Source organism: Thalassophryne amazonica, chromosome 12 (assembly GCF_902500255.1).
Source record: "Thalassophryne amazonica chromosome 12, fThaAma1.1, whole genome shotgun sequence".
NCBI lineage: Eukaryota > Metazoa > Chordata > Actinopteri > Batrachoidiformes > Batrachoididae > Thalassophryne > Thalassophryne amazonica.
In genome coordinates, this window is record NC_047114.1 from 61,659,280 (window position 1) to 61,685,877 (window position 26,598).

Below are 26,598 nucleotides of genomic sequence, written 5' to 3' on the forward strand. Positions count from 1 at the left end.
AGCCACCCGGCTAGCATCTGACGCGTACATGACGGGACGCTGTGAAAATGAGCGAGCACTGCATTAAGAAGTCCGCGCACGTCTCGACACAGCCTCCGTACGGCTCCGGAGGGCTTATGTATGCTTCAGGGGACGGTGGGGGGGGTTCGTTGAACGACCAGCGGAATGTCTGTTTCAGGCCTCCGGTCAGCAGGGGGAGGTGCTGCAGCAGCGCACTGAGCCTGCGCTTCCACCCGGGCGGTGAGAGCCTCCATCCTCCGATTGAGAATTACATTCCGCTCGGTGACTAAGTCCAACCGAGCAGTGAAAGCGGTTAAGATATGCTGTAGCTCACCTAACATGCCTCCTGCTGACGCCTGTTCACCTCGCTCTTCCATTGGCTGTTCAAGCGATGGTTGACGCCCCTCGGGATCCATGACGCTGGCCGAGAAATCCTGTTGGGAAGGTGTCGTGACACGGACCCACAACAAGGGGCGTTAATGAACGGACAATGGATAAGCCAAAAGTAACAATTTAATGTTGTGAATCGCACAACGAAATACAGACAAAACAATAATGTGGATTGTCAATTATACACAAGGTGACGTGTGGGCAGGCTCGAAGATAGAAGACATCTGGCGAGAGAAGAGCCGGATCCCACACAGCTTCCACCACCAACGGATCTGAAGAACACCGGAGCCGCCAAGCCCTGCACCCCAGGTGGCCACTGTCTTCAGCAGTCAACCCGGTACTGCTGGCAGAAAACAAACAGTTAATGGTGGGTGTGTGAATACACACCCAGCAATCGTGTAAAGCTTAGTTCCTCCGGGAGGGAGAACCTCCACCTCCAGACACAGAATCACCCATGCAGCTCCTGTCAGTCACTCTCCCTGGAAGGAGTGTGAGGCGAAGACGTCGCAAGTCACACTGTCCGCCAATCCAGTTACAGACTGAGTCCACAGGATAACGGCTGCACACAGAATAACGTTTTAATCACTCGGAAATTTACAGCAGAGAACGATTACCTGGAACGGTAGCTGATTTCTCGGCGAGGATGTGGAGTTGCAATTCCGCTTATATGGTGATGAGTTGAACGAGTGACAGCTGGTGCTGATAAGTGACAGCTGTCACTCCCAGCAGCTCCGACGCCCTCTCGTGCTTGAAGCCCGCACTCCAAGCAGGGCGCCATCTGGTGGTAGTGGGCCAGCAGTACCTCCTCTTCAGCGGCCCACACAACAGACAAGCTGCATGTAAGATCCTTGTATTGCTGATGACTCGTCCATGTTTGGGACAAAAAACGTCTTCATACAGAACCAATAGCCAGCAAGAACAGTATATCAACTACTGTAACTATTTTCCGCCCATTTCCAGCCGTTTGTGGCTGGCCTTGCATTGAACACCACATTGTTTTCAAGACAACCGATCCCGCACCTGCAGGTGCTGTGGGATGGGAAAAATGCAGGGATAATTCGTCTACCTTTTCTCGACGATTTGTGACTTTATGACATTTTCCTTCGTTCATCCAGCGCGGTGTGCCGTGGACCGGGGCCCTTAACGGCTCAGCAGAATTGGACTGTCCTATTTCAGTGGGCAGACTATTCCACGAGAAGTATCAGGTACCATGGTACGAGCAAGTTCTATGACCTGCTGATGTCTTTTATATCATTGTAACACAAACTAATCTTGGCATTCTTAGAATGAAGGCACAGGAAGGTACATAAGTCTTTATAAGCTCTACCACGTGCGGTAAGAGGGGGTTTTACCATTCAGAATGTTAACAGCAGAATCTTTAAATCTGCTGCACTGAAACAGGAACCCAATGAAGTGAGGTAAAAAGTGTGTTAATGTGTTCAAATATTCTTGGTCTTGGTTAGACCACTTGTAGCAGCATTCCAAACCAGCTGAAGACTCTAATGCTAGTATGTGCCAGAAAAATCATATTATAGTAATCATTTTTAGAGGAAACAAAGCATGAACCTGGGGCGCCCTATTTTCCACCCAGGTATAAAGAGAAAAACACCCAGTATTATATGCCGTCACAATAAAATGACAAAATACCCAAAAAGTGAAAAAAAATACACAATTACAACTTACTGCGTCACTTCGGGGATCTTTGGTGTCCACCGTCCACTGGTGTGCTGTGACACGCTGACGCTAATAGCATTATTTCACCAGAAAGTCTTTCACTTGCATCTGCTTTCTCAATAACACAGGGGGTTATCCATACAGCAGACTCAGATTTAAAGGGAATGACAGGTGCCACTCTCAGTATTTGACGTATGTTTGGCCTGATGAACATGATAAATCCAACCTCCTTGCAACCCAGGGTTTGGGTTTGGTGCTGTTTATCGACCATCTCAATAATAACTAAAAATTTGGACACACCCCACACCACTCTGTGCCACTCATGCACCTGCTGTTAAGATATTATCCATAACTGGAGATAACTAAACTGGACTGGACAACCCACAAGAAACCAACTGTACAGAAAGGGACAGAGCAGGCTGTAGTTTTCTGAGGAGGCTACGGTGGTTTAACATCTGCAGAAAGCTTGTGGATGTTCTACCAGTCTGTAGTAGTCAGCGTCCTCTTTTACACTGTGGTGTGCTGAGGGGGCAGCACATCCAAGGAAGGACACATCCAGTAATCAGGTGAGCTGGCTCTGTGGTTGGCATGAAGCTGGACTCTCTGGTGATCGTGGCGGAGAAGATAACACTGGACAAACTGCTGGACATTATGGACGTTGTCAGTCACCGTCTGCACACCGTCATCAGCAACCAGAGGAGCCTCTTCAGCCACAGACTGCTGCTTCCCAAGTGTGCAGGACCAACAGACTGAAAAACTCCTTTGTCCCTCAGGCCATCAGACTGTACAACTCCTCACTCGGTGGGAGGAAGAGTAACAGGAAGACAGGGGATGGGAAGGAGAGGAACAATAGTAGCCAGTAAACCAGTAGTAATCAGAATGTCTGGTATTTATATTTGAATATTTATATTTACATTTTACAAATTGTTTTTTACTTTTACTTTTGATGCTCTGTGCACTTCTAACCGTGTGTGCTGCTATACAATACTGCTGGAAACCTCAATTTCCTTGAGGGAGTCTTCCCAAGGGATTAATACAATTCTGTCTAATCTAATCTAACATCTCTGCATTAACTATGGAGAAATAAGATGAACCTTCACAATATTCCACAGGTGGAAAATATGCATTCTTAGTCATCTGTCTAACAGGTAAGTCAAAGGACAATGTGGATTTTAGCTTGATCACTATCTAGTAACAGCACTAACTGATCATACTGACATCTGTGTCTTGCTGGCCATACATCATCCTTGTAGAGTATTGAGAAGTAGACAATGACAATCCTCTACAATTTCTTATGAGAGACATATTTGCACTTATTTGCAAATAAAGCGAGTGTCATATTATAGCACTGAACTATACAGAGGATCAACAAAATATCAGATCGGTATAAATTTCAGGATGCACATGCATTCTGATATATAAGATTTAATTATTTGTACAAATAACATTGGTCTAAAACAAATGCGCGTCTATGCGAGAGACAGAAAGAGAGAAGAGAGAGACACTTTCCTCTGAAGCTCGACCCCATCTTTTATTTATGACCCACAGGAAGTCCTTCAGCGTGTCCTCCAGATGATACCCAGGAAGCAAGCACATGTTAGAGCACAAGTCGCTCAGGCCGGGCAGTGATGGTGGTGAAATGGGTCGTGCTCAGGAAGGCATCTGTGATGTCGATGTGCCCATTGTCATGCTAGTCTTTCTATATTGGACTTTTCTTTATTTGTGTGTGTCTGTTTTTTTCTCTGTCCATCAGGTCCTCCCAAGTTCACCAAGATTCCCACGGACCAGATCGGAGTGTCAGGGGGCGTGGCATCATTTGTGTGCCAGGCTGTCGGCAATCCCAAGCCTGTCGTCTACTGGAACAAGAAGGGCAAGAAGGTCAACTCCCAGCGTATCGAGGTGGTTGTCACAGTGCACAGTGTTCAAAATGTAAACAACATCAGATATACATTGAAACAACAATTCAAATAATTTCGATTAGTGGTGGGGGCGATTGCACAGCTAATAATCCCATATTAATGTAAAACACAAGCATACAGTAACATAGGATCCTCAGATAAAGGAAAATCCACCATCAGTGTGAAGCGTGGTTAACAAGATAATGTGGTGTTCTGTGTTATGTGTGCGTCTGACACCAGCGGTGTGTTTCTAACATCCAGTCTGTCGCTGAGTGTGATTTGGTGGCAGCTAAAGCTGAAAATCCAGCCTCACTGGGGATGGCAGCAGTGGTACTGAGGCAATTTAGTGTCAGTGAAGTCAGAAATTCTCCACAGGTTCCATCCTCTTTGTTCAGTGTGAGTGATGAGCATCCATACATGTGTCCTCAGCAGAGGTGAAAGATCACTTACTCCTTGTGTATGTTCCAAATCTTCAGGGGATTTATTCAGTTTTGCACAAAAAACAACAACAACAAAAAAAACAGCTAAAAAGGACACGGAACAATTAACAGTTAACCCTCTGGGGCCGATCCGTCGTATACGACGGCTAAGACCAGCTTTACTAATTATAAATAACTTTTTAATGATATGAGATAGAAACTTACTTTTTTTTTTGCTGAAAAGTTAAACTTCCGCAGACTGTTGAGCCAGCCATGGGCCATCTTTGTACCCTCATAGAAGCTGTGGTGATGACGTGCGCAATGTGAGTGTCCAATCGGAATTGGGTTCACCGTCACATGTTTTCCAATCAGGTCGTAGGGGGCAGATTCACCTCACGTGAAAAGCCAAAGATCATTTTCAGGAGTGATATGTTTACAGTTGGCCCGTTTGAATGCCCCCTGGGTGCTCCAATGAGTACTACTATTGGGCTCCAAATGCGCCCTGCACCACTGCGCACAACGATCACTGAAAGCAGACGGAGCAGACGGAGAGCCTCTGATGACAATCTCACGTGCTCAAACAAAGAGTGTGTAACTATAAGGATTGCTCCACTAGTTGCATGTGAATGTTACTGGATAACTCTGTTGCTTTTACCATGAAGACAAAAAAACGCATAGAGCATTTGTATATATTGTTCAAAATGTGCATTTGTGTTTATTGTTGAACCTTTTTGTTGTACAGTCTTTCACACAAAGACCTCAAATTACCTTTAGAAAGTGTCAAAACAGTTGTTTATTATAGTTGCTGTGTGTTTTGAATAAATGTGTGGAAAATTATTTTCCGCTTTACTTTTTCCTTCCTTATTTTTGATTGTAAAACCTTTATTACACTTATAAAACACAACAAAAGCATATATATTATGAAAGCAGAGGTTGTCCTGAAAGAAAAGAGACATAAAACTTGATTGTGGGATGCAGGGAGAGCTGTTAACAGCAATAATAAAACATTTATGCCAGGCAAGTGAACTGTCCAAAAAATGCCTTCAGAACCCAGAGGGTTAAACGAATACAGGAAAAAGAATTTCAGAATAAATCAAATCAAATCAAATCAATTTTATTTATATAGTGCCAAATCTGTTATGTGTCGGACGCGGGCGGAGAACCGACCAGCGTTTGACATTAGGACCCAGTATAGAATAAGCAGAGCACGGTTCAAAGGATAACAGAATTTAATGACATAACAGTGAGTGCTAAATAACAAATAAGTGCGCGGTCTGGCGAGGTGGAAGAACGGTGCGCTCCCAGCAGCACAAACGGTCCGGAGCCAGAACAGTTCGGACCCAAGGACCCCGCCGACACCCCCCAGGTGGCCGCGACCAACCGAGTCTGTGAAGGAAGAAACCATCATGTGAGTCCACACACAGAGAGACCACTCAAAGGTGTACATAAACAGCAAACACTTCCTGGCTTAATCACCAATCAGCTTCCCACCCTGCAGGCATGGAACACCCAGTTCCATTCTCCACTGCAGTGGAAGCTGATTAAACGACTAACATAACAGCTCAATATAATAAGGTGTGAGGGACACCACATTTACTGACTGTAAATGCCTGTCATGTTAGTCACAAAACCTAACGTACCTCAGGAAGTGTGCTGACGAGCGTGAGACCTCACCCCCTCCTCTTTCACAGACCATGGCATCAAACCTGGTATGGTCTCTGCATCTATGATGATGAGATGGTTCTCTAGACGTCAATCTCACCCGTCTGGTCACAAGGTCGAGTCTCTGGCAAATACACACTGTGTACTCCAGACTTAAATGCAACCATGCCCCAATCCATATAGATGCACCACAGCTGTGAGTCCTGACGAGCTGCACATGACCAGCCTCAGGTGATCAGGGTGAGGTCCTAATAACTCAGCCACACAGCCACTCAGTTCTGAATGCATGCCACCTGGAAGGAAAAACAAAAGACAGAAAACAGAGGACAGAAACAAAAGCCAGCCAGGCACCCCAGCCACAACAAAATCACAACAAACAGTTGCCCCAAGGCGCTTTATATTGCAAGGCAAAGCCATACAATAATTACGGAAAAACCCTAACGGTCAAAACGACCCCCTGTGAGCAAGCACTTGGCGACAGTGGGAAGGAAAAACTCCCTTTTAACAGGAAGAAACCTCCAGCAGAACCAGGCTCAGGGAGGGGCAGTCTTCTGCTGGGACTGGTTGGGGCTGAGGGAGAGAATCAGGAAAAAGACATGCTGTGGAGGGGAGCAGATATCAATCACTAATGATTAAATGCAGAGTGGTGCATACAGAGCAAAAAGAGAAAGAAACACTCAGTGCATCATGGGAACCCCCCAGCAGTCTAAGTCTATAGCAGCATAACTAAAGGATGGTTCAGGGTCACCTGATTCAGCCCTAACTATAAGCTTTAGCAAAAAGGAACGTTTTAAGCCTAGTCTTAAAAGTAGAGAGGGTGTCTGTCTCCCTGATCCGAATTGGGAGCTGGTTACACAGGAGAGGAGCTTGAAAGCTGAAGGCTCTGCCTCCCATTCTACTCTTAAAAACCCTAGGAACTACAAGTAAGCCTGCAGTCTGAGAGCAAGCGCTCTATTGGGGTGATATGGTACTATGAGGTCCCTAAGATAAGATGGGACCTGATTATTCAAAACCTTATAAGTAAGAAGAAGAATTTTAAATTCTATTCTAGAATTAACAGGAAGCCAATGAAGAGAAGCCAATATCGGTGAAATATGCTCTCTCCTTCTAGTCCCTGTCAGTACTCTAGCTGCAGCATGTTGAATTAACTGAAGGCTTTTCAGGGAACTTTTAGGACAACCTGATAATAATGAATTACAATAGTCCAGCCTAGAGGAATAAATGCATGAATTAGTTTTTCAGCTCACTCTGAGACAAGACCTTTCTAATTTTAGAGATATTGCGCAAATGCAAAAAGCAGTCCTACATATTGTTTAATATGCGCATTGAATGACATATCTTGATCAAAATGACTCCAAGATTTCTCACAGTATTACTAGAGGTCAGGGTAATGCCATCCAAGTAAGGATCTGGTTAGACACCATGTTCTAAGATTTGTGTGGCCAAGTACAATAACTTCAGTTTTATCTGAGTTTAAAAGCAGGAAATTAGAGGTCATCCATGTCTTTATGTCTGTAAGACAATCCTGCAGTTTAGCTAAATGGTGTGTGTCCTCTGGCTTCATGGATAGTTAAAGCTGGGTATCATCTGCGTAACATGAAATTTAAGCAATGCTGTCTAATAATACTGCCTAAGGGAAGCATGTATAAAGTGAATAAATTGGTCCTAGCACAGAACCTGTGGAACTCCATAATTAACCTTAGTCTGTGAAGAAGATTCCCCATTTACATGAACAAATTGTAATCTATTAGATAAATATGATTCAAACCACTGCAGCGCAGTGCCTTTATACCTATAGCAGGTGTGGGCAACCTGTTCCAGAAAGAGCCAAGAGGGTGCAGGGTTTTCTTTGCAGCCACTGACTCCACCAGGTGATTTTATTGATTAATATCACTTTGAGCAGATGGAATCAGTTAATCAGTGAAATCACCTGTGGAGTCAGTGGCTGCAAACAAACCTGCACCCTCTTGGCTCTTTCTGGAACAGGTTGCCACCCCTAACCTATAGCATGCTCTAATCTCTGTAATAAAATTTTATGGTCAACAGTATCAAAAGCAGCACTGAGGTCTAACAGAACAAGCACAGAAATTAGTCACTGTCTGAGGCCATAAGAAGATCATTTGTAACCTTCACTAATGCTGTTTCTGTACTATGATGAATTCTAAACCCTGACTGAAACTCTTCAAATAGACCATTCCTCTGCAGATGATCAGTTAGCTGTTTTACAACTACCCCTTTCAAGAATTTTTGAGAGAAAGGGAAGGTGGAGATTGGCCTATAATTAGCTACGATAGCTGGGTCAAGTGATGGCTTTTTAAGTAATGGTTTAATTACTGCCACCTTAAAAGCCTGTGGTACATAGCCAACTAATAAAGATAGATTGATCATATTTAAGACTGAAGCATTAATTAATGGTAGGGCTTCCTTGAGCAGCCTGGTAGGAATGGGGTCTAATAGACATGTTGATGGTTTGGAGGAAGTAACTAATGAAAATAACTCAGACAGAACAATCGGAGAGAAAGAGTCTAACCAAATACCGGCATCACTGAAAGCAGCCAAAGAGAACGATATGTCTTTGGGATGGTTATGAGTAATTTTTTCTCTAATAGTTAAAATTTTATTAGCAAAGAAAGTCATGAAGTCATTACTAGTTAAAGTTAAAGGAATACTCGGCTCAATAGAGCTCTGACTCTTTGTCAGCCTGGCTACAGTGCTGAAAGAAACCTGGGGTTGTTCTTATTTTCTTCAATTAGTGATGAGTAGTAAGATGTCCTAGCTTTACGGAGGGCTTTTTTATAGAGCAACAGACTCTTTTTCCAGGCTAAGTGAAGATCTTCTAAATTAGTGAGACGCCATTTCCTGTCCAACTTACGGGTTATCTGCTTTAAGCTGCGAGTTTGTGAGTTATACCACGGAGTCAGGCACTTCTGATTTAAGGTTCTCTTTTTCAGAGGAGCTACAGCATCCAAAGTTGTCCTCAAAGCGGATATAAAACTATTGACGAGAGTTGAGGTTGGCTCTCACTGCGGTATTGTATCACTTCCTGTTCCGGAGCACAGCGGTGTTTTGCTGTATCTGTTAGCTGTTTTATCTGCGCAGTTAGATTGATCTAGTTAACTAGATAATGATTTGTTTCACAGTGTAATCTTCATGTGCCTTAACTAAAGCACTCTCTCTGCTGAATCACCTCTAAATTATTTACACATTATTCACTTTGTGTGTTTTTAGGAATCCGCTAGCTTAGCGCAGCTACTAGCTCTTAGCCAATTTAGCATGGTGGCTTCTCCTGTCTCTCCTGCACTTTTCTGCTCTGGGTGTGAAATGTTTAGTTATTCCTCGGCCTCCTTTAGCAGTAATGGTACTTGTAATAAATGTAGCTTATTCGTAGCTTTGGAGGCCAGGCTGGGTGAATTGGAGACTCGGCTCCGCACTGTGGAAAATTCTACAGCTAGCCAGGCCCCTGTAGTCGGTGCGGACCAAGGTAGCTTAGCCGCCGTTAGTTTCCCTCTGGCAGATCCTGAACAGCCGGGAAAGCAGGCCGACTGGGTGACTGTGAGGAGGAAGCGTAGCCCTAAACAGAAGCCCTGTGTACACCGCCAACCCGTTCACATTTCTAACTGTTTTTCCCCACTCGACAACACACCCGCCGAGGATCAAACTCTGGTTATTGGTGACTGTTTTGAGAAATGTGAAGTTAGCGACACCAGCAACCATAGTCAATTGTCTTCCGGGGGCCAGAGCAGGCGACATTGAAGGAAATTTGAAACTGCTGGCTAAGGCTAAGCGTAAATTTGGTAAGATTTTAATTCACGTCGGCAGTAATGACACCCGGTTACGCCAATCGGAGGTCACTAAAATTAACATTGACTCGGTGTGTAACTTTGCAAAAACAACGTCGGACTCTGTAGTTTTCTCTGGGCCCCTCCCCAATCGGACCGGGAGTGACATGTTTAGCCGCATGTTCTCCTTGAATTGCTGGCTGTCTGAGTGGTGTCCAAAAAATGTGGTGGGCTTCATAGATAATTGGCAAAGCTTCTGGGGAAAACCTGGTCTTGTTAGGAGAGACGGCATCCATCCCACTTTGGATGGAGCAGCTCTCATTTCTAGAAATCTGGCCAATTTTCTTAAATCCTCCAAACCATGACTATCCAGGGTTGGGACCAGGAAACAGAGTTGTAGTCTTACACACCTCTCTGCAGCTTCTCTCCAACTGCCATCCCCTCATTACCCCATCCCCGTAGAGACGGTGCCTGCTCCCAGACCACCAATAACCAGCAAAAATCTATTAAGCATAAAAATTCAAAAAGAAAAAATATATAGCACCTTCAACTGCACCACAGACTAAAACAGTTAAATGTGGTCTATTAAACATTAGGTCTCTCTCTTCTAAGTCCCTGTTAGTAAATGATATAATAATGGATCAACATATTGATTTATTCTGCCTTACAGAAACCTGGTTACAGCAGGATGATTATGTTAGTTTAAATGAGTCAACACCCCCGAGTCACACTAACTGCCAGAACGCTCGTAGCACGGGCCGAGGCGGGGGATTAGCAGCAATCTTCCATTCCAGCTTATTAATTAATCAAAAACCCAGACAGAGTGTTGGGAAAGTGTCGGTACACGGACCCACAACAGGGAGCGCAAAGGAACGGACAATGGAGTAGGTCAAATAACAACACTTTACTGTTGTGAATGTGCACAACAAATACAACAGATTACAACAATAGATCAGAATCAATCCACAAAGGTGTCATGTGGGCAGGCTCGAAGATAGGAGACACCTGTCCAAAGCAGAACCGGAACCACACGATTTCCTCCGCCACCAGACCCCGGGAATACTGGAGCCGCCAAGTCCCGAACTCCCAGGCTGCCACTGCCTCCGCGTGTCGGACCTGGTACTGCTGGCGAGGAACAAAAACACAATTAAAGGTGGGCACGTTTGCACCCAGTAATCCACACGGCAGGAAAGCTACCTCCACCTCTCGTTGGAAAAAAGGTCTGTTATCACTCACAAAAGTCACAAAAGGTTACTGTCAAGCAGTCAGCTGAGAATATTACCTTCCAGGTAGAACGATATCTCGGCAAAGAGGTGGAGACGTCGTCCTGCTGATGTACCCCTGCTGATTGGTAACAGCTGTTGCAGGTGATGCGTGACAGCTGTCACCCTAGCTGCTCCTGTGAGGCGGCTGCGCCCTCTGGTGCCTGGAGCCTGCACTCCAGGCAGGGCGCCCTCTGGTGGTGGGCCAGCAGTACCTCCTCTTCTGGCGGCCCACACAACAGGACCCCCCCCTCAACGGGCGCCTCCTGGCGCCCGACCAGGCTTGTCCGGGTGGCGGCGGTAGAAATCGGCCAGGAGGCCCGGGTCCAGGATGAAGCTCCTCTTCACCCAGGAGCGTTCTTCGGGGCCGTACCCCTCCCAGTCCACCAAATACTGGAAGCCCCGGCCCATCCTACGGACATCCAAAAGCCGGCGTACAGTCCAAGCCGGCTCGCCATCGATGATCCGGGCAGGAGGCGGCGCCGGACCCGGAATACAGAGGGGTGAGGAGTGATGAGGTTTAATCCGGGACACATGAAACACAGGATGGATCCGCAGTGAGGCCGGCAGCCGAAGCCTCACTGCGGCTGGACTGATGACCTTCAGGATCTTGAATGGGCCGATGTAACGGTCCTGTAACTTGGGGAGTCCACTTGGAGGGGGATGTCCTTTGTGGATAACCACACCTCCTGCCCAGGCCGATACGCAGGGGCCGGGCTCCGCCGACGGTCTGCATGGGCTTTTGCCCTCGTCTGGGCCTTTAGCAAAGCAGAACGGGCGGCACGCCACACCCGACGGCACTTCCGCAGGTGGGCCTGGACCGAGGGCACACCGACCTCTCCCTCAACCACCGGAAACAACGGGGGCTGATACCCCAGACATACCTCAAAAGGGGAGAGGCCGGTGGCTGAAGACACCTGGCTGTTATGGGCATACTCGATCCAGGCCAAATGGGTACTCCAGGCCGCCGGGTGTGCGGCAGTCACGCAGCGCAAGGCCTGCTCCACCTCCTGGTTTACCCGTTCTGCTTGCCCGTTGGTCTGAGGGTGGTACCCGGACGAGAGACTCACCGTGGCCCCCAGTTCCCGGCAGAAGCTCCTCCAGACTTGCGAGGAGAACTGGGGACCGCGATCGGAGACGATGTCTGTTGGAATCCCATGCAGCCGGACGACGTGGTGGACCAGGAGGTCCGCTGTCTCCTGGGCTGTTGGGAGCTTCGGGAGGGCCACGAAGTGGGCCGCCTTGGAGAATCGGTCCACTATTGTGAGGATGGTGGTGTTACCCTGGGACGGCGGGAGGCCCGTGACAAAATCCAGGCCGATGTGGGACCAGGGGCGATGAGGCACGGGCAGCGGCTGGAGTAAACCTGATGCCCGGCGATGGTCAGCCTTGCCCCTGGCGCAGGTGGTGCAGGCCTGGATATAATCCCGGACGTCGGCCTCTAGGGATGCCCACCAGAAGCGCTGCCGGACAACTGCCACGGTTCTTCGCACCCCTGGATGACAGGAGAGCTTGGAGCCGTGACAGAAGTCCAGGACTGCAGCCCTAGCTTCTGGTGGGACGTATAGTTTGTTCTTTGGCCCAGTTCCGGGGTCCGGGCTTCGTGCCAGGGCCTCCCGGACGGTTCTCTCTACGTCCCAGGTGAGGGTGGCCACGATAGTGGACTCCGGGATGATGGGTTCCGGTGGATCCGACAACTCCGCTTTGACTTCATCTTCATGTACCCGGGACAAGGCATCCGATCTCTGGTTCTTGTCCCGGGACGGTAGGTGATCCGGAAGTCAAAACGGCCGAAGAACAGTGACCAGCGGGCTTGCCTGGGGTTCAGCCGCTTGGCGGTCCTGATATACTCCAGGTTCCGGTAGTCAGTGAAAACCGTGAATGGCACGGACGTTCTCTCCAACAGATGTCTCCACTCTTCAAGAGCCTCTTTCACCGCAAGGAGTTCTCGATTGCCGACGTCATAGTTCCGTTCGGCCGGGGTCAACCTGCGGGAAAAATAGGCACACGGGTGAAGGACCTTATCGGTCTTCCCGCTCTGGGAAAGCACGGCTCCTATCCCTGAGTCCGAGGCGTCCACTTCAACCACTAACTGGCGACTAGGATCGGGCTGCACCAGAACGGGTGCAGACGAGAAGCGCCGTTTCAAACTCCTTGAACGCGGCATCGCAACGATCCGACCAGGTGAAGGGACTTTTGGTGAGGTCAGGGCTGTCAGGGGGCTAACTACCTGACTGTATCCCTTAATGAACCTCCTGTAGAAATTTGCAAGCCGAGGAACTGTTGCAGCTTCCTACGGCTAGTGGGTTGGGGCCAGTCTCTCACCGCCGCAACCTTGGCCGGATCAGGAGCGACGGAGTTGGGGGAGATGATAAACCCCAGGAAGGACAAAGATGTGCGGTGAAACTCACACTTCTCGCCCTTCACAAACAGCCGGTTCTCCAACAACCGCTGCAGGACCTGACGTACATGCCGGACATGAGTCTCAGGATCCGGAGAAAAGATGAGTATATCGTCCAGATATACGAAGACGAATCGGTGCAGGAAATCCCGCAAGACATCATTAACCAATGCTTGGAACGTCGCGGGGGCGTTTGTGAGGTCGAACGGCATGACCAGGTACTCAAAGTGACCTAATGGAGTGTTGAATGCCGTCTTCCATTCGTCTCCCTTCCGGATCCGAACCAGGTGATACGCATTTCTAAGATCCAGCTTAGTAAAGATTTTGGCTCCATGCAGGGGGGTGAACACGGAATCTAATAATGGCAACGGGTATCGGTTGCGAACCGTAATCTCATTCAGCCCCCTGTAATCAATACATGGACGAAGTCCGCCATCTTTCTTGCCCACAAAAAAGAAACCTGCCCCCATCGGGGAGGTGGAGTTCCGGATCAGCCCGGCAGCTAATGAGTCCCGGATGTAGGTCTCCATTGATTCGCGCTCAGGTCGTGAGAGGTTGTACAGCCTGCTGGACGGGAACTCAGCGCCTGGAACCAAATCAATGGCACAATCGTACGGACGGTGCGGGGGAAGGGTGAGTGCCAGATCCTTGCTGAAGACATCAGCAAGATCGTGGTACTCAACCGGCACTGCCGTCAGATTGGGAGGGACTTGACCTCCTCCTTAGCCTGGGAACCGGGAGGAACCGAGGATCCTAAACACACCCAATGGCAGGTTTCGCTCCACTGAACCACCACCCCAGACGGCCAATCGATCCGGGGATTGTGCTTTAACATCCATGGGATGCCCAAAATCACGCGGGAGGTAGAAGAAGTTACAAAAAACTCAATCTCCTCCCGGTGGTTTCCAGACACCACCAGAGTTACTGGTTGTGTCTTGTGTGTGAGTAAGGGAGGAGGGTGCCATCTAGTGCCCGCACCTGCAATGGCGAAGGAAGTGCCACCAGAGGGAGCCCTACCTCCTTGCCCATCTGCTGTCTAGCAGATTCCCTTCTGACCCCGTGTCCACCAGTGCTCGGGCTTGAAGGGTTAAATCCCCGCTCAGGATTGTGACTGGGAGTCGTGTGGCAATTTGTGTGTGTCTCACTTGAATGTCTTGACCCCCCCTTAGCCCAGTCTCTAAGGGTGAGTGTTGACGTTTTGGCCGTTTGGGGCAAGTCTCTCTGTGTGTGCTCTGTTGAGCTGCAGAGAAAACACTCTCCACGGATCAGCCTCCCCATTTTGGCCCTGTGCGTTTCCCTAACAACGTCACCAGGGGGAGCTGTTGCCCCACAAAGCGCTGCGGCTGTGGAGCGTGGGGAGGGCGGCCCCTTTTCGAACCCGGAAGGGAGAGGGGCGGCGCGTATCCGGTCACGTCCTTCGCCTCGCTCCCGACAGCGTTCCTCTAACCGATTGTCTAATCGTATAACGAGATCAATAAGCCCGTCTAAATCCCGCGGTTCGTCCTTGGCCACCAGGAGCTCCTTCAGGACCAACGACAGTCCGTTTACGAAGGCGGCGTGGAGGGCAGTGTTATTCCAGCCAGACCTCGCAGCCGCGATGCGGAAGTCGACTGCATAAACAGCTGCGCTCCGGCGCCCCTGTCTCATTGACAACAGCACGGCTGAAGCGGTCTCTCCTCTATTTGGGTGATCGAACACTGTTCTGAACTCCCTCACAAACCCATCATATATCAGAAGGAGCCGTGAATTTTGCTCCCAAAGCGCTGTAGCCCAAGCGCGTGCCTTGCCGCGAAGCAGATTAATGACATAAGCTATCTTACTAGCATCAGTCGCGTACATGACGGGACGTTGTGCGAAGACGAGCGAACACTGCATAAGAAAGTCCGCGCACGTCTCCACACAACCCCCGTACGGCTCTGGAGGGCTTATGTATGCTTCCGGGGAAGGTGGGAGGGGTCGTTGAATGACCTGTGGAACGTCACTGTTACGCACAGGATCGACAGGAGGGAGAGCCGCAGCAGCGCCCTGAGGGCGCGCTTCCACCTGCGCGGCGAGAACCTCCACCCTGCGGTTAAGGAGGACGTTCTGCTCGGTCATTAAATCCAACCGAGCCGTGAAAGCGGTGAGGATCCGCTGCAACTCACCGATCATTCCTCCTGCGGACGCCTGTGCGCCCTGTTCTTCCATTGGCCGTTCAACAGCCGGTTGACGCCCCTCGGGATCCATGACGCTGGCCGAGATATCCTGTTGGGAAAGTGTCGGTACACGGACCCACAACAGGGGGCACAAAGGAACGGACAATGGAGTAGGTCAAATAACAACACTTTACTGTTGTGAATGTGCACAACAAATACAACAGATTACAACAATAGATCAGAATCAATCCACAAAGGTGTCGTGTGGGCAGGCTCGAAGATAGGAGACACCTGTCCAAAGCAGAACCGGAACCACACGATTTCCTCCGCCACCAGACCCCGGGAATACTGGAGCCGCCAAGTCCCGAACTCCCAGGTGGCCACTGCCTCCGCGTGTCGGACCTGGTACTGCTGGCGAGGAACAAAAACACAATTAAAGGTGGGCGCGTTTGCACCCAGTAATCCACACGGCAGGAAAGCTACCTCCACCTCTCGTTGGAAAAAAGGTCTGTTATCACTCACAAAAGTCACAAAAGGTTACTGTCAAGCAGTCAGCTGAGAATATTACCTTCCAGGTAGAACGATATCTCGGCAAAGAGGTGGAGACGTCGTCCTGCTGATGTACCCCTGCTGATTGGTAACAGCTGTTGCAGGTGATGCGTGACAGCTGTCACCCTAGCTGCTCCTGTGAGGCGGCTGCGCCCTCTGGTGCCTGGAGCCCGCACTCCAGGCAGGGCGCCCTCTGGTGGTGGGCCAGCAGTACCTCCTCTTCTGGCGGCCCACACAACACAGAGCTTTAATTCATTTGAAAGCTTGACTCTTAGTCTTGTCCATCCAAATTGGAAGTCCCAAAAAACAGTTTTATTTGTTATTATCTATCGTCCACCTGGTCGTTACTGTGAGTTTCTCTGTGAATTTTCAGACCTTTTGTCTGACTTAGTGCTTAGCTCAGATAAGATAATTATAGTGGGCGATTTTAACATCCACACAGATGCTGAGAATGACAGCCTCAACACTGCATTTAATCTATTATTAGACTCAATTGGCTTTGCTCAAAATGTAAATGAGTCCACCCACCACTTTAATCATATCTTAGATCTTGTTCTGACTTACGGTATGGAAATTGAAGACTTAACAGTATTCCCTGAAAACTCCCTTCTGTCTGATCATTTCTTAATAACATTTACATTTACTCTGATGGACTACCCAGCAGTGGGGAATACGTTTTATTACACTAGAAGTCTTTCAGAAAGCGCTGTAACTAGGTTTAAGGATATGATTCCTTCTTTATGTTCTCTAATGCCATATACCAACACAGTGCAGAGTAGCTACCTAAACTCTGTAAGTGAGATAGAGTATCTCGTCAATAGTTTTACATCCTCATTGAAGACAACTTTGGATGCTGTAGCTCCTCTGAAAAAGAGAGCTTTAAATCAGAAGTGCCTGACTCCGTGGTATAACTCACAAACTCGCAGCTTAAAGCAGATAACCCATAAGTTGGAGAGGAAATGGCATCTCACTAATTTAGAAGATCTTCACTTAGCCTGGAAAAAGAGTCTGTTGCTCTATAAAAAAAGCCCTCTGTAAAGCTAGGACATCTTACTACTCATCACTAATTGAAGAAAATAAGAACAACCCCAGGTTTCTTTTCAGCACTGTAGCCAGGCTGACAAAGAGTCAGAGCTCTATTGAGCCGAGTATTACTTTAACTTTAACTAGTAATGACTTCATGACTTTCTTTGCTAATAAAATTTTAACTATTAGAGAAAAAATTACTCATAACCATCCCAAAGACGTATCGTTATCTTTGGCTGCTTTCAGTGATGCCGGTATTTGGTTAGACTCTTTCTCTCTGATTGTTCTGTCTGAGTTATTTTCATTAGTTACTTCCTCCAAACCTTCAACATGTCTATTAGACCCTATTCCTACCAGGCTGCTCAAGGAAGCCCTACCATTATTTAATGCTTCGATCTTAAATATGATCAATCTATCTTTATTAGTTGGCTATGTACCACAGGCTTTTAAGGTGGCAGTAATTAAACCATTACTTAAAAAGCCATCACTTGACCCAGCTATCTTAGCTAATTATAGGCCAATCTCCAACCTTCCTTTTCTCTCAAAAATTCTTGAAAGGGTAGTTGTAAAACAGCTAACTGATCATCTGCAGAGAAATGGTCTATTTGAAGAGTTTCAGTCAGGTTTTAGAATTCAGCATAGTACAGAAACAGCATTAGTGAAGGTTACAAATGATCTTCTTATGGCCTCAGACAGTGGACTCATCTCTGTGCTTGTTCTGTTAGACCTCAGTGCTGCTTTTGATACTGTTGACCATAAAATTTTATTACAGAGATTAGAGCATGCCATAGGTATTAAAGGCACTGCGCTGTGGTGGTTTGAATCATATTTATCTAATAGATTACAATTTGTTCATGTAAATGGGGAATCTTCTTCACAGACTAAGGTTAATTATGGAGTTCCACAAGGTTCTGTGCTAGGACCAATTTTATTCACTTTATACATGCTTCCCTTAGGCAGTATTATTAGACGGCATTGCTTAAATTTTCATTGTTACGCAGATGATACCCAGCTTTATCTATCCATGAAGCCAGAGGACACACACCAATTAGCTAAACTGCAGGATTGTCTTACAGACATAAAGACATGGATGACCTCTAATTTCCTGCTTTTAAACTCAGATAAAACTGAAGTTATTGTACTTGGCCCCACAAATCTTAGAAACATGGTGTCTAACCAAATCATTACTCTGGATGGCATTACCCTGACCTCTAGTAATACTGTGAGAAATCTTGGAGTAATTTTTGATCAGGATATGTCATTCAATGCGCATATTAAAAAAATATGTAGGACTGCTTTTTTGCATTTACGCAATATCTCTAAAATTAGAAAGGTCTTGTCTCAGAGTGATGCTGAAAAACTAATTCATGCATTTATTTCCTCTAGGCTGGACTATTGTAATTCATTATTATCAGGTTGTCCTAAAAGTTCCCTGAAAAGCCTTCAGTTAATTCAAAATGCTGCAGCTAGAGTACTGGAGGGGACTAGAAGGAGAGAGCATATCTCACCCATATTGGCCTCTCTTCATTGGCTTTCTGTTAATTCTAGAATGGAATTTAAAATTCTTCTTCTTACTTATAAGGTTTTGAATAATCAGGTCCCATCTTATCTTAGGGACCTCATAGTACCATATCACCCCACTAGAGCGCTTCGCTCTCAGACTGCAGACTTACTTGTAGTTCCTAGGGTTTGTAAGAGTAGAATGGGAAGCAGAGCCTTCAGCTTTCAGGCTCCTCTCCTGTGGAACCAGCTCCCAATTCAGATCAGAGAGACAGACACCCTCTCTACTTTTAAGATTAGGCTTAAAACTTTCCTTTTTGCTAAAGCTTATAGTTAGGGCTGGATCAGGTGACCCTGAACCATCCCTTAGTTATGCTGCTATAGACGTAGACTGATGGGGGGTTCCCATGATGCACTGTTTTTTTCTCTTTTTGCTCTGTATGCACCACTCTGCATTTAATCATTAGTGATTGATCTCTGCTCCCCTCCACAGCATGTCTTTTTCCTGGTTCTCTCCCTCAGCCCCAACCAGTCCCAGCAGAGGACTGCCCCTCCCTGAGCCTGGTTCTGCTGGAGGTTTCTTCCTGTTAAAAGGGAGTTTTTCCTTCCCACTGTCGCCAAGTCCTTGCTCACAGGGGGTCGTTTTGACCGTTGGGGTTTTTACGTAATTATTGTATGGCTTTGCCTTACAATATAAAGCGCCTTGGGGCAACTGTTTGTTGTGATTTGGCGCTATATAAATAAAACTGATTTGATTTGATTTGATTTGATTTGATAATCTATCTCACTCACAGAGTTTAGGTAGCTACTCTGCTCTGTGTTGGTATATGGCATTGGAAAACATAAAGAAGGAATCATATCCTTAAACCTAGTTACAGCGCTTTCTGAAAGACGTCTACTGTAATGAAAACTTATTCCCCACTGCTGGGTAGTCCATCAGAGTATATCATTTACATTTTGAGCAAAGCCAATCAAGTCTAACAATAGATTAAATGCAGTGTTGAGGCTGTCATTCTCAGCATCTGTGTGGATGTTAAAATCGCCCACTGTAATTATCTTATCTGAGCTAAGCACTAAGTCAGACAAAAGGTCCGAAAATTCACAGAGAAACTCACAGTAACGACCAGGTGGATGATAGATAACAACAAATAAAACTGGTTTTTGGGACTTCCAATTTGGATGGACAAGACTAAGAGTCAAGCTTTCAAATGAATTAAAACTCTGTCTGGGTTTTTGATTAATTAATAAGCTGGAGTGGAAGATTGCTGCTAATCCTCTGCCTCGGCCCGTGCTACGAGCGTTCTGACAGTTAGTGTGACTCAGGGGTGTTGACTCGTTTAAACTAACATATTCATCCTGCTGTAACCAGGTTTCTGTAAGGCAGAATAAATCAATATGTTGATCAATTATTATATCATTTGCTAACAGGGACTTAGAAGAGAGAGATCTAATGTTTAATAGACCACATTTAACTGTTTTAGTCTGTGGTGGAGTTGAAGGTGCTATATTATTTTTTCTTTTTGAATTTTTATGCTTAAATAGATTTTTGCTGGTTATTGGTGGTCTGGGAGCAGGCATGAACATGAATAATAAATATCATGAAGTAATATGGAGGGACATTTCCCAGAAATAACTGAAGGCAAAAACAGAGCTAGAGCCAAAATATGATTATACCAAAAATGCTAGTTTGTCATTAAATAGTTCAGCAAATTTGATGGTTTAATTAAAATCAGGTTTCTTCAAAGTCCAGCTAAAATATAATCAAGGGACATAAATAATTGCAGCATAATTTCGTATTAAAACTGACACAATATGAAGCATGAAGATGTCTTTATGCTGTTATATGCATGATGTCACTGTCTATAAGTTATGTAGAGCTTGAAAAAGTATTGGGCCACTTGGTATTTCACACATATTAATTTGTTTATGCCATTTCAAATACAAAAAGTAAATCAGGCTTCTCAACATTAAAAAAAAATCTAAAATTATCTTCCTTAAACTCAAACTCAAAGAAAATCTTGACAACTTGATATAAATTAAATTAAAATCAAAGCCAAGATGATGGGTTGCACATGTAATGGAACACTTTGGTATAATACCTGTAAATAGTCAGTTTTATTGCCGGTTTTCTTAAGACAAGTCAGTGGATGGATACATGTACATCACCAAATCACTGAATATGTCTTGGACTTTATTTACATCAATTATGCAGAAATATAAACAGTATGGCACTCTATGGTAAATTCATGTGGAATAGACGGTTCTCAAAAAAAACTGAATTACTGTGCAAGAAGAAGAGTGGGTAAAGCCACCAAGACACCAGTTATACAGCTTCATGATGAATTGGTATAGAGGAGGATTTTCTTAAAAAAGGAAACCTGAAAGTTTAGCTACAATTTGCCAGAAGGTACACCTGAGATGTAAACCTAGATTTGATCTGTTCTGGTGAAAGAAAATCCTTCTGTGTGCCACTCCACTATGAAGCTAAGAGTGGCGAATTTCTCCAGTGACAGCCACAGAAACCCAAATCTTCCTCTAGGTTGTCCTGGTGGCTTTCCTCACTTGTCCCTTTCTTGCACAGTCATTTTGTGTTTGAGAACTGCCTCCTCCAGACAGAGTTACCATAAGCCCCGTTTCCACCGATCGGTCCAGATCAATATGGCACTCGATTTTGTGCCTTTTTACGTTCAGATTTAGGAACGGGTACCAAAATAACCAACCTATATCGTACCATTTTTTCAGTACCCTTTGGCTGGGGTCCCAAAATTATGGACTGGTTGCAAAAAGGAGGTGCTAACCCGCTGCTGTACATCAATTGGCTCAGCAGCTAAACAGTGATAGCTGCAGTACTAATGCAAAGCGTTCAGACTGTTTCAAATATTAAAACCATTCACACACTGAGTAAATATAAAGTCTTAATCTTACCTGTTATGTCCTTTCAGTCGGATTCATCATCACAGCCTGACGAAAACGTATCCACATAACACGTCCTTTTTTTGGAAAACGATGTCTGGAAATACATTAGCTCCTTGTCATGGCTGAAGAAAGGCAGCATTTCAAAACACATTCCTCTGTGTTTGGTTCAGGTGCATTTCTCACCCTGAACCAGAGGAAATCGGACCTTTGTCCCACAACAAGAAAATTTAGTTATTTTAAAAGTTAAAAGAGTCACAGCACCTCATTCATTGACGTTAGCGTTTACCACAGACATCAGTCGACTCTTCAGCATTCTGCACGCAATGAAAATAAATCCCCTGATACAGTAAGACAAAAATAAAATGAAGTAAAATTTAAAAACTGTTTAATTACTCTGTTTGGCCTCCGTGTGGAGGGGAGAGGCCCTGCGTCAGTGTACGCACACTCGATGACGTGCATGTTGACATCTATATGCTCCACCTACCAGACAAAAGGGTACTGCTGGTGGTGGAAATGCAAGCCAAAACCGACCTAACTGTTCCGACCCGTACCATACCCTGACGTACCAACTCAGGCCGTACCATACCTTTTTTATTTCTTAAAGCCTGATGTAAATTAAGTCCAAGACATATCCATTGATTTGGAAATGTACATGTTTAAGGAGGATAATTTTAGAAATCTTTATATTGAGAAGCATGAATTACTTTTTGGATATGAAATGGCATAAACAGATTAAAATGCATAAAATACCAAAATACTTTTATATATATATATGTGTGTGTGTGTGTGTGTGTGTGTGTGTGTGTGTGTGTGTGTGTGTGTGTGTGTGTGTGTGTGTGTGTGTGTGTGTGTGTGTGTGTGTGTGTGTGTGTGTGTGTATATTTGGGGTGTCACAATACATGTATTTATATTGAACCAGACGGTACGCATGTGGCAGTTCGGTGCGCAGAACTCCCTGCAGAATACACATTACGATGCTGCATAGTATGATTATAGATGCGTGCATATTTGTTTCCATAAGTCACTGTCATTTCATTGCATTTCCACAGACTGTGTCCCTCTAGTTTCATGATCTGTTCAGGAAGACGGGGTCTTTTCCCCCTTAAGTGCAGGAGGTGTGGCCACACACCCCCAGAAATCGGCCCACTGACCCCAGTGACCAGATTATTTACATCAGAAACTTTAGAAGGATTAATGAAATTGGTTAGTTTCCCTTTTTCTTCCTTTTCTTCTTCCTTTTTTCATCTTTCTACTGATACACGTTTGTGTTGAGTCACTGTCTGCGAATGAAGTCAGTTCGCTTTCGAGTTTAGACAGAAAACACCACCAACTTATAACAAAAGTTGATGTTTTGTATGAATTAGTACATTTCATGGATGAGAAGATAGCCAAATAGTCACACTGTGTACATTGATTTAAAATCTGTACAGAGTGAGGTTTTATGAAATGCGGTCATTTGTGCAAAAGTTAAACAAACTTAAATGGACTAAATTTTGAAGGCAAAACCAAAAACAAAACACAGTGCACGCGTATATTTACGCTTTGTTGATGGCAGACGGCACTGATTAAAGCTACTGATTAAAGTGACTACTGTATGTAAAAACGGAACTCGTACCAAACCGTGACATATATATATATATATATAATTTCTGCAGAGTAACTATATTGTGGGCCTGCTGTGCTATATGTCAGTACAGTATCAGTATGGTAGTGTGTGATTTAATGCTTATAGATGCCACATTTCAAGAAGAGGACCAACACTGAAGCCTCCAGTTTGTCAAGAATCTACCCTGCTGAAGTGTCCTGGTGCAAGACACTGACTCTCCAATGCATGACCCCTGACCTCCCTGGTGAGGGGAGGAGGAGGCATTGAAACAAGACTTTCCTAAAATAAACTGATAAAATGATTGTACTGTAGTAATTATCACGTCATTACTGTTAAAGCAAATCCTGGAAAGATGCGGCTATCCAACAATACGGTGTGTTTCTAATCAGTGTGTGCACTCTGATGTCTCTTGTCCTGTCATTCTGTGACTATCCAGACCATAGAGTTTGACGACGGTGCTGGAGCTGTGCTGAGGATCCAACCGCTCAGAGCACCCAGAGATGAAAACGTCTACGAGTGCGTGGCACGGAACAGTGAAGGAGAGGTTTCCGTCACCGCAAAACTGGCCATCATCAGAGGTGAGACAAAATGCTGAGAGGGTCTCATTGTCATTTTTTCTCTTTTTTTGCTGGGCTGTCACTTGTAGATGTGACAATAGAGTCATATCGCACTCCCCCACAGCAGGCTTTTGTTCTTTTTGCCGACCCACTGAGTGACACAGAGGGCCTTATTTTCCAGCAGGGCTGGTATTTACCTGATACTGAAATCTGTTTGGTGTATGTTTTTTGTATTTTTGTGCCAGCACAGAGTACACAACACAGACATGTGGGAGTACCATTCAAATAAGGCAGCATAATGTGTATTGTTGTGTTGTAGTGGAAATCTGTTTCTGGCACAATGTCATTTTGTCAATAACATGGTGACTCAACAAGCTGGAAGCTAAATACTTGATAAAAAATTCACATGCGGAATGTAATGCAAAAATTATTTCAATAAACACACAGAACGGAACAGTCCAGAAAATTGATGCATTCAAGTAGAGACAACAAATTAAAGTTTTATGTTGTTATAGCAGGAATATCAGTAAAAAAAAAAAAAAAAAATCTGTTCTAATCTGCAAAATAAAGCTGATTTATGTGTATGTCTCATCTGCCTGGTGGTTGCCATCCAGGGACAAAGGCAATTCTGTAGTGTGGTGGATGTGGCGACGCCACCATTGCATGCTCCCAGACCTGACCTGTGCACAAGGCCTAAATGTTTGCATTTAAATGTGAAGTGGTTGCAGAAGGGGCAAGCTAGCATGCTAGCTAATGGTCCTATATGATCCCAATTTACCGTAATCACTGTGGCTTTTGTCCAGAGTGAAGGTGTTAATCTAATGTACACTGTCTCCTTGGAGAGAAACTTATCTAATCTGCTACCCCAAAGTGCTGTGAACTAAAGCTGCAGCATGTGGCATGGTGTTGGCGATCTGGGCGCTGGCCTTCCGCCAGTGGCGGCTGCTGCTCTTTCAAAGAGGGGAAGCTCATTGTCGGCTTACATCATAAAATTTGTCAATTTATTTATATGTAAATTCAGATATGTAAAATGGTCATAACAGTCCCTAGTTGCACAAGCATTTCACAATTTATATCTCTATTACATACAGTATTTTATGATGACACAATTACCAAGTGGTTAAAGTGGTTAGTGCGCTTGGTTTCAGTGCAGAAACCACCCCTATATGTTGCCTTTGTTTTGGCATGATACTGTATGTTTGTTTGTTTGTAATCATTGCATTTTTCACCTTTAACTCGCTGTGCAGCACAATTTACATCGCAGACTCTTACGACTTCACATATAGCAGCCCGAGTAAGGTACCTTTCAGTACACAAAAGGATCAAGCTCAAGGTCAAAGGTCAAGGTCACAGGAAGGTCAAAAACTAAATTCAACTAAACACAATTCAACTGGTCACAATTTTTGAAATTTTGCCTACAAATTTGCCATGAACATAGTCATAGGCCTTGCCCGTTACCTGGGATAAGCGATTGACCTTGACCTTCAGGGTTTTGCTTGAGGTCAAATGTCATTTAAATTAGGTCAAACGTCAGATTACAGTAAAACATGTTGTGTAATACACCAAATTAATACTAATACAATAACATGCTTTTGGAGGGCGGTATGCATTTTCAGAGGCCCGATGTTCCTGCCCAGTCGCCCAAAATGACAGATATTCGCCCGAATTAGACGAGGGCGAATATCTGTCATTGCATACCGGAAATGCATACCGTATGACAAATGCATGTTATTTGCATTATTATCACTTTTTACTAAGATACACAACACGTAACGCGTACATAAAAAGTTGGCTCACTTTAACTTTTGTCGTGTTGGCTGGCGCGCGCTGCTCTCCAAATTCGACAGTGCGTCCTCATCAAATATCCATATTGGGACCAACACACACTTCTCACACACTTTTCCTCTGCGGACAGTTCTTGGGCTGTGCGCTAAGACGTCATTTGTTTACGTACAGCAGGCGGGTATAGCAACGCCTCGGTAAAGTGATAATAATATTTTATTATTACATTAGTACTAGAAGAATATAGTTATATGATTACAAATAGATAAAACTTTAATTATAAGTAAAATGTTCATGACAGCAAACTATTACTATCATACTGGGTGCTGAAAAAGTAACATAAATGTGTTGTTTGCTTATTATCATACTGTCAGTATAATAAGAAGTAAATTGATTTTTGCAGGGTAGAGAAGAATCTGTTCCAGGGATGTCGTTCTTTTGAATACATTTGATCTTCACATATTGTGGGGTCACTTGCCGTGTAGTGTAGTTCAACACCAGTTGGAACTCTAAAGTTTGACTCATTCTTTATGCTACTAAAACTTGAAACCACTTTGCTGTAATATTTAGTGGAAAAAAAATGATTTGAACACATTTTTATTAATTCTCTCCCCTGCCGAGTTGCTCATCCAGTGAAAATCACACTGTTTCAAATAATCATATTTGTCGATTTCATGCTGCATTTATATTATTCTGTTGATTCCTATCTGCCACTCTTTATATTTATGGCCTAGTTTGTACAAAAGAGATTTGAGAAGGGTGGCAGACATTATAGGCCCCTCATTTTCATTGTGTTTCTTAAACATATGTTTCTTTGCATATTATTGTGTCTGTGTGTGTATATGTGTTTTTGTGTACGTATGCTATATTTATTTATTAACTTGTTTATATGTCTTAATCTTTTAACTGTATGTTTTAGTGTACTGCACATTGGGTCAGCTTTGGTTGTAGTAAAGTGCTTTACAATTAAAGATGGTATAGTATGGTACTGTGTGTTCTATACATACTGTGGATATTTTATGTAAAACTAAATTGGAGTATT

At 45.0% G+C, this 26,598-nt stretch overlaps 1 protein-coding gene across 1 annotated transcript in view; it reads left to right on the plus strand.

Moving 5' to 3' along the window:
- LOC117521254 (receptor-type tyrosine-protein phosphatase delta-like) overlaps positions 1-26,598 on the plus strand; it is a 188,489-nt gene that overhangs the window by 21,010 nt on the left and 140,881 nt on the right. The window contains 3 exon segments of the mRNA XM_034182585.1: positions 1,506-1,595; positions 3,751-3,963; positions 23,654-23,795. Coding sequence (XP_034038476.1) covers positions 1,506-1,595; positions 3,751-3,963; positions 23,654-23,795 — 445 coding nt within the window.